A 9,718-nucleotide genomic window follows, 5' to 3' on the forward strand; every position below is an offset into this window, starting at 1 on the left:
TGCAGTATTAACCACCAGTTGTGTGCGCCAGGTCTTCATGAGGTGTTCGAGTAGCGAAATTATTGGTTCAGTTATTCCATACATTCGAAGTGTTTTTATGAGCCATGAGTGAGGCACCGAATCGAACGCCTTCTGATAATCCACCCATGCCATCGATATATTTCGCTGCTTCTTTTCGACCTGCTTAGTTATTATGTAGTCCATGATCAAAAGCTCCTTACATCCTCTGGCGTCTCCTCTGCACCCGCTCTGCTCCTGTGCTAGTATATTATTTTTATTTACATGCTTCCAGATGTGTCGAGTCAGTACCCCTGTTAAGATCTTGTATATAGTTGGGGGGCAGGTGATCGGCCGGTACTTTTTCGGGTCTACAGTGTTGTTTTCCTTTGGTAGCATATACGAAACACCAAGTGTGAAAACATCCGGCAACATGGATGGGTCCCTGAGGGCAGCCTGGAAAAACACCGCCAGAAGGCCATGCGTCGTCGTGAAGTGCTTCCACCAGTAGTTCTGTATGCCATCGACTCCTGGGGCTGACCAGTTGTTCGTCTTTTTTAATGCAAGCTTGATGTCGTCTTCGGTAATCTCTACTTCCCTAATTCAATGCGCTTCATCGTCGTGTACCTTTTCTTCTCCCCATATGTTTTTCCAAAAGGCATACATGACTTCTTCTGCTGGTGAGTTATCTTGATCAGATGTTTCATGCTCAAGTTGGCGGAAAAACTTCTGTTTGTTCTTATAATAGAGTTGATTGTTCTTATATCTTTTCACTCGCTCATTATATCGCTGGATTCTGCTACCTAATGCTTTAATTTTCTGTTTCAGCCTGTCACAGATTTCAATTACCCTTTGCCTGAAGTGATGGTCATGGGACTTGATTTTGAATTCCGACGCTATTTGTCGTGTATGTTTCCCGACTCTGCTGGAAGGAGTTTCAGTATTCAGGTAAGTATGCAGTATACCTATGTTTTTTCTTATATTTTTTATCTTCTCTTCCAGACGTTTCTTCCAAGGTGGTGGTGTTTCCTTTCTCATCGGTTTGACATAGTCCGTGATCTTTACGCCCAACTCTACGCAAACTGTGATTGCCCCTGCATATACAAGGTCTACTACCTCCTCTATTTTTGCGATGGTTGGTAAATTCTGCTGGATTATCTCATTCACCTCCTGCACCTTTTTCAGCATGATTTTGGAGCCTTTTATTCTAGGTATCCTAGGCCTCTTTTCAGGTAGAAACCCAGCATACATCATGTATTTTTCAAGTAGCTTTTGTTGTAATTTGCTTGTTTTAGGTACAGCGCTTTCTCTTGGTAGTTGACTTGGGATGTCTTCTGCAGACTCGTCAGCAGAACTCGGTGTGGCGCCTCGTGGGTAACAGCTGAGCATTATGCTGTTCAGTTCGATTTCGGTGAACTTCTCATTATCCAACATCCATCTTACTCTATTGCTCAAAAGGTTGGCGTACGACTGTTTATGTGGATTGATCTCGTTCCACACATTCGTGAGGGTCTGCCTATAACTCATGCCCTTGTTCCGTTCCAATTCCTTTGCGATGTAATGAACACGTAATAGGAGGATGTTTTCCTCTTCGTTCCAGCGTGTTCTCCCATCTCGTCTTGGAGCGTCAGCGGGGCGGGTATTTAATCCGTCCAAGCTTATGCTCCTCCTCAATCTGCCGAACAGGCTCGAGACCTGGCTTACGGTGCCGTCTCGGGGAGCTGCGCCGCTCGCCCCACAGCTTACCCCAACAGGCTCTTCCTCCAGACGGTTCCGAAGAGGGCCAGCCCGCTGCCCTCTACCGCCCTGGACCATGCTTCTTGTTATAGGAGCAACTATTTCATCAGTTCCCAGGCTGCTAACCTGAAAACTGGTTGACTCGGGTACGCGGGGACGTCACTCCCCGATGGCCTAAACCACCCTGTGTGTATATATATATATATATATATATATATATATATATATATATATATATATATATATATATATATATATATATATATATATATATATATATATATATATACGCAGGGGAGCGTAATGCTTTCGGGGAGTGACGACCCCGCGTACCCGAGTCACCCAGCTCCCCAGGTCAGCAGCCTGGGAGTTGTTGAACTGTTGCTCCTATTACAAGAAGTATGTGTCAGGGCGGTAGAGGGCAGCGGGCTGGCCTTCTTCGGAGCCGTCCTGAGGAAGAGCCCGATGGGGTAAGCTGTGGGGCAAGCGGCGCAGCCCCCCGAGATGGCACCGTAAGCCCAATATCAGATCCTCCTAGCAGAGGAGGGAACCAAAGCTTGGACGGAACACAGTACCGTCCCGCTGAGGCTCCAAGAACACGAGATGGGAGAGTGCGCTGGACAGAGGAGGAAAATATTCTTATAATGCGCACTCATTTCATTGCTCAAGAACTGCAACAGACAACTGGGAGAACATACCGTGAAATTCTGACAACCATCTGGAACGAGATCAAGCCAGAAAGGCAATCGTACCCAAACCTCCTCTCGAACAGAGTCAGGCGGATGCTCGAAAGTGGAAAATTCTCCAGAGTGGAATTGAATAATATCGAGCGGAGCACGAGACCTTTTGCCCCGGTTCCAGAGGATGAGGACCAAAACACTGAATGTTCACCATCAGAAACACTCACACACCAAGAAACTGATGTAAATAATGAAACAAGCCAGAAACGTAGCAAAATCCAACAAATCTTCGAGAGTAACTCACAAATGTACACAGGAATTTCTCCTCAAGAAAGACCACAAATACCGAGATTAAAGGGCTCACGTAAAATCCTTGAAAGTGTACAGAGTGTCAATGATATAATAGGAACCATCCTCAGCAGCCAATCCAATCTGGAAGAAACCACAGATTGTGTATACGCTGGAGCAGTCACCGTCTGTGAAGTGAACAAAATACGACTCAGAAGTACAGAACCAACGCCGAGAAGAGAGACAACACCACCCTGGAAAATACGACTGGAGACAAAAATAAAGAACATCAGAAAAAAAATTGGCAAACTGCATACTTACCTGCAAACAGACTCACCAACGAGAAAACTTCTCAAATCCATTCACCGCATATCATCGGAGATCCACATTCAGGAAAGAGGCGTAAACTTCAGGCAGAAACTTCAAATGGCCTGCGACACCCTGAAACAAAAGGTAAAAGCATTAGGTAATCGCTTAAAACGATATAATGACAGGGTGAAAAGATATAAGAACAATCAGTTATACCAAAAAAATCCCAAACAATTCTTTAGATCTCTTGAGGGTACCACAACAGCACAAGAAGAACCACCAACAGCTGAAAACATGCACAGAACCTGGAAACAAATTTGGGAGTCTGAGGAGGAGCATGATGATACGGCCTTCTGGATCCGGGAGGCGGAACTAGAAGCCAACAAGTATACAATGGGAGAAATGAGAATCACAGAAGACGACATAAGAACAATACTCAAAAAGACAAACAACTGGTCTGCTCCGGGCCCCGACGGTATACACAGTTATTGGTGGAAGTATTTTGACTGCACCCACAGAATCCTGGCGAACATATTCCAGAGAGCGTTAACAAATCCGTCTGTCATACCGGAATCACTAACTGATGGCATAACCCACATGCTTCCTAAAGGCGAAAAAAGTGGAAATCCGAGAAACTACCGGCCAATAACATGTTTATCGTCGGTGTACAAAGTACTCACCGGAGTGCTCACGCTTCACATTTCAAGACACATAGGACAACATAACATACTGGCACGAGAACAAAATGGGTGCCGTAGGGACGCGCGTGGTTGTAAGGAATTTCTTACCGTTGACTCTCTCATCACAAGACAGGCTAAAAGGAAACAACGAAATATATCAATGGCGTGGATAGACTACAAAAAAGCCTTTGACTCGATACCTCACTCATGGTTGCTGAAAACCCTGCAACTCTATGGTGTGTCGGAGGCTTTGGTCAGGCTTCTCAGACACTTGATGAACTCATGGCGAACGAGGCTGCATGTGAATATCAACGGGCGCACATACACAACAGAAGAACTGCAAATCAGAAGGGGAATATTCCAAGGAGACAGGCTTAGTACCCTTTGGTTTTGCCTATCGATCAATTTTTTGAGTAAGCTCCTAAATAAAAGCCACCATGGGTATATAATAGAGAAGAGGCATAATACAAAGATAAATCACCAGCTTTACATTGATGACCTCAAACTTTACGCCGCCAATGAGGACCAACTGATGAGTCAGCTTAGAGTGGTGGCATCCTTCACTGAAACAATCAAAATGGAGATGGGGCTTGACAAGTGTGCGGTCGTGCATGTGAAAAGGGGTAAACTCATGCAGGGAGAAGGAATGCTGGTGCAGGACGGAATAGAGATCCAAAGACTAAACACAGAAGAAACCTATAAGTATCTGGGCATCAAACAAGGGTTGGAAATAAAGACTGCTGAAACCAAAACCACGTTCAGGATTAAATTTCTGAATAGAGTGAACAAAATCCTGCAATGCAAACTGAATGCCAAGGCAATGGTCACATCGATAAACACCTGGGCGATGCCTTACTTGGCCTATTCCTTCGGAGTTGTTAAATGGTCCGCAGCAGACCTTAAGGACATTGATATACAGGTGAGAAAGCTCCTAACGAGGCATGGAATACACCACCCACGCGCATCAGTTAATAGGCTATACATACCGAGGAAAGATGGTGGGAGAGGTTTGCAAAGCGTCGAAACAGCACACCATAAAGCTGTAATAGAAATGAGGAACTATTTCTACAAAAAAAACACACCATTCTCCAGAGTTCTGTGTAAAGAAGATGAGAACATCACAGCATTGAACCTTGCATCCAGCAACCAACCAACTGAACCTCCTACATCTGAGAAATTATCTGAAGAATGGCATGGCAAGGCCCTTTATGGTAGATATCCGACGGCCCTGAAACGAAGAACAGTCAATAAAGAAAAATCAGTCTCCTACCTCAAATCTGGATATCTATTTGCCGAGACGGAGGGCAGGTTGGCGGCCATCCAAGATCAGGTGGTCCCCACAAAAGCGTACATGAAAAATATAATAGGGAAAAACATACCTAATGATAAATGCCGCAAGTGTGCTCAGTCGCTTGAAACCATTCAGCACATCACCTCGTCCTGTTCGGTGATGGCTCCCAGAGAGTACACACATCGCCACAACGCTATGGCCAAGATATACCACCAGGCCATTGCCATCCAAGCCGGACTAATTAAAGAAACAAAGAAGGTGCATGAGTATATACCAAGGGAAATACTGGAGAATGATGGAACTAGGTTATATTGGGATTCTCTACTTACCACGGACAGGCCTGTTCCACACAATCGACCCGACATTGTCATATTCGACAAAGCGAACAGGAAGGTGATAATCATCGACATCACCATTCCAGCGGATGACAACATCGAAAGAGCTTACACTGAAAAAAAGACTAAATATCATGACCTGTCATTCGAATTAAAAAAAATCTACAAACTCACCAGCACTACGATACTTCCCCTTATCATCAGCACGAATGGACTGGTTGAGGAACATTTAGTTGAAAATACTCACCATCTTGGATTGGAAGAGAGACTCATATCGGATGCACAAAGAGAGGTGATCTTGTGGACGACAAGAGTTGTACGCGGATTTTTGACCAGTGAGTAACAATGCCTTGGCCAACTCGGCCCGGCATTCTCGCTCCTCAAGCCATACCCTATAAAGGTGGTTAAAAAAAAAAATATATATATATATATATATATATATATATATATATATATATATATATATATATATATATATATATATAACTCAGATGCAGTAATGGTCGTGATTTATACAGAATGATTTCTAAGGGAATCGGTGGAGATGATCCATATCAATGAGGAAGAAGAAGCAATTAACAGTAAATCTGACACGCAAATCTTAGTAATATCTACACATATTTGTTAACATACCCAAACCGAGAGAAAAATTTCTATGATGGACCTATTGATGAATAATAAAATTTGTGAACAAAACCCACCATCTCTCTTGCACCCATTGTTTGATGCCTTGTCTCATTGATTTTTATCTTCTGTCTAAATTGAATGATTTAAACGCATGTGCAAATACCACCATCTTATTTCATTCTATATTCCACATTAAAATATTGACCTTTATCGACATAAGATACCCAGTTGTCACTTTGAGATTCCTGAAATATTTTTATTTTTGTTAGATTTATGAATTACTTAATGATTAGTTTATATTTGTTGACACCTTAACCTCGATTTCAGTGAGTATGTTTTCAATTGTTTTTGTTTTTCATTTTAATCAAGTTTTATCGATGACTGTATGTACCATTGTGACAGTTTTATGTTTATTTTTTCTTTTTATTGTAACTGATAATTTTTGTTGATATTTTGTAGAAGCCCTGAGGATGGATTGAATAAAATCCGAAAGCTCGGCAAAGAAAACAGAGTATTTTTTTTGGTGTAAAACTTTGTCGATTCCCTTAGAAATCATTCTGTATATATATATATATATATATATATATATATATATATATATATATATATATATATATATATATATATATATATATATATATATATATATATATATATATATATATATATATATATATATATATATATATATATATATATATTTATATATATATATATATATATATATATATATATATATATATATATATAAATATATATATATATATAAATATATATATATATATATATATATATATATATACAGACATATATATATATATATATATATATATATATATATATATTTATATATATATTTTTTTTTTGTACCACCTTTATTGGGTTTCGTAGTGAGAATTCCGGGCTATGGTGGGCCAAGGCATCCTCACGCACTGGTCAGAAACGCCCGAACGATCCTCGTCGTCCACAGGATAACTTCTCTCTGTGCGTCTGTGATAAGCCTCTCCTCTAATCCGAGCTGGTAAGTATGCTCATTTAGATGTCTTTCAACCATTCCATTGGTGCTTATGATCAGTGGAAGTATCGTCGTGTTGGTAAGTTTATAAATTTCTTTCAGCTCGAATGCAAGATCATGGTACTTCATTCTTTTTTCAGCATAGGCTTTCTCGATGTTGTCATCCGCTGCAATGGTGACGTCTATTATTGTGACCTTGTTCTCCAGTTTGTGAAATATGACAATGTCAGGCCGATTATGTGCAATAGGTCTATCCGTGATGAGTGGGGAATCCCAGTACAACCTGATTCTATCGTTCTCCAGTATTTCGCTTGGTCTGTATTCGTATGCCCGTTTTTCTTTCTTTATTAATCCGGCTTGAATGGCAATAGCCTGGTATATATAAATATATATATATATATATATATATATTTATATATATATGTGTATATATATATATATAAAAAATATATATATATATATATATATATATATATATATATATATATATATATATATATATATATATATATATATATATATATATATATATATATATATATATATATATATATATATATATATATATATATATATATATACATCCCGCTATCTTCAAAGCGTCCATTCGAAAAACAGTCTCTGAGCGTCCGTGGCGAATTTCTCGCACAATCCCTAACTTATCGAATATATACTTTTCATCACTGAACAGAAGAGTTAGATGTCCGCAAACTTACTTTGGTCAATATCTATTTTATTAACTCTCATTCTAACGATTTCCGAGCGTCATTTCAAGAAACCTTCCTAGAGCGTCCAAAATATACAACAAAACTTTCACCTTGCCGATTACTAGGCGTCCATGCTATGTTGCCAGTTAGGGCACTGTCGGCAAGACCGAGGCTTCTCTAGAAACAAACAAGAACAGACTCTGCCGACTGATTTACGATCATTCATGCGTCAGCAATCGTAGAAAAAAATTACAACAGCTGCACTCGCATAGCGCAGCGTTCCAATAAATGAATCTCGACCGAGTTTGAAACTTTTGCTTCAAGCGTTGACCTCGCTAGGCTTAACCTTGATATTAATAAATGGGGATTGGATTGGAATATAATATGAAACGGATTTTCAAAACTTGGATATTTCAGAACCTGTTTGTCACAAGGTGTTGAAATTTTGTGTCTATATGGCAGGCATCTGTAAAATGAGTTGTATGAAATCTCATCTTTAGAGGTATTTCAAGTAAAAAGAAAATTGAAACCTCTGATTTGATGAGTTCTCAAACCACAGAAGGTCATAAATAAAAACTTTTGGACCGTGTGTTATTTGTATTTTAAGGGTTCATTCCAGATACTTAGACAAGAACAGAGAAATGCAACTATGTGGATACAAAGATGCATGATAAAAATTCCGATTGCTGTCCAACATAGGGCGGAAAAGAGAAGCGTGTAGTTTTTTTTCAATCCGTGAATTAAGAGAAGTATGTGGACGTCTGTGGAAAAATTTTAAAATATATTTCAGAATACTCTTTAAACATGATTCGTTGCCAATATACGATGGTACATATCGAAAAGAAAAGAATTTATGTATGCATTTATTATTTCCTGATTCTTTTTCGTCTCTCCGTATTTCGTATAATTCTGAGATTTCTATTTGTCATTTAGCAAATTCTTAATGCCAAACAGAACGTGATCACAAAACAGCGAGACAAATCGTTTGCAGGAATATATATATATATATATATATATATATATATATATATATATTCCTGCAAACGATTTAGTGATTTGTCTCCGCTGTTTTGTGATCACGTTCTGTTTGGCATTAAGAATTTGCTAAATGACAAATAGAAATCTCAGAATTATACGAAATACGGAGAGACGAAAAAGAATCAGGAAATAATAAATGCATACATAAATTCTTTTCTTTTCGATATGTACCATCGTATATTGAGTTGAATATCTTTTGTTGATTTTATCAAATTGAACTTGAATTTCATTAACATTATGTTTTTGTTTCAGATCCTGAGATGTTTTGAATGAATATTGATATTGTAATTTAGAAATATTGGATTTATGCTACTTTCATATTGTGAAAGTGAATGGAATAAATGAATAAAGTTACTCTACTTTCTTCAAAGTTATTGGATCATATCAAGTTAAATTTTATTATCTATTCGATGAATTTGCTGTAGTTTCCGAAAGATAGAGTCTGGTGATGTATTCTCATTGATTTTATGAGTTGATAATACCATTCCATAACAATATATATATATATATATATATATATATATATATATATATATATATATATATATATATATATATATATATATATATATATATATATATATTGTTTATATATATATATATATATATATATATATATATATATATATATATATATATATATATATATATTTTTTTTTTTTTTTTTTTTTTTTTTTTTTTTTTTTTTTTTTTTTTTTTTTTTAATATCACCATAAAGGGTAGGTAAACCCTGAACAGCCGGACAGTTTGTGCCAAGGCTGCTCAGAGGGATGTAAGGAACTTCCTCACCAGTCTAGTATTGGCGAGGATTACTTCTTTTTGAGCTGTGCTCACGAGCTCTTTTTCTAAACCTAGTCTTAGGGTGTTGTCAACTAGGTGTTTCTCCACTAGCCCATTGGTGGACATGACTAGTGGCAGTATGGTTGTTGATTTGAGGCCATAGATTGTCTTCATCTCAAATGCCAGGTCCTGATACTTCGTTAGTTTTTCCGTGAAAGCTTTAGCTATGTTGTC

The 9,718-nt window shown here is 38.2% G+C and overlaps 2 protein-coding genes and 1 long non-coding RNA gene across 3 annotated transcripts; 1 reads left to right on the forward strand and 2 right to left on the reverse strand.

Annotated features, from left to right (window-relative positions):
- Window positions 1-600: 600 nt before the first annotated feature.
- On the reverse strand, window positions 601-1,812 carry LOC123671242. Its single transcript, XM_045604985.1, has one exon. It carries the CDS (start codon window positions 1,810-1,812, stop codon window positions 601-603), a length of 1,212 nt encoding a protein of 403 aa, XP_045460941.1.
- A 323-nt stretch (window positions 1,813-2,135) lies between these two features.
- On the forward strand, window positions 2,136-5,074 carry LOC123671249. Its single transcript, XM_045604994.1, has 2 exons — window positions 2,136-4,999; window positions 5,059-5,074. Exons 1-2 carry the CDS (start codon window positions 2,136-2,138, stop codon window positions 5,072-5,074), a joined length of 2,880 nt encoding a protein of 959 aa, XP_045460950.1.
- Window positions 5,075-5,092: 18 nt separating this feature from the next.
- LOC123670774 lies at window positions 5,093-5,590 on the reverse strand. The gene is made up of 3 exons (XR_006745984.1): window positions 5,492-5,590; window positions 5,312-5,430; window positions 5,093-5,219 (listed from the first exon to the last, which is right to left on the reverse strand). It is a non-coding gene; the product is annotated as an uncharacterized LOC123670774 (long non-coding RNA).
- Between the last annotated feature and the right edge of the window lie 4,128 nt (window positions 5,591-9,718).

Source organism: Harmonia axyridis, chromosome 1 (assembly GCF_914767665.1).
Source record: "Harmonia axyridis chromosome 1, icHarAxyr1.1, whole genome shotgun sequence".
NCBI lineage: Eukaryota > Metazoa > Arthropoda > Insecta > Coleoptera > Coccinellidae > Harmonia > Harmonia axyridis.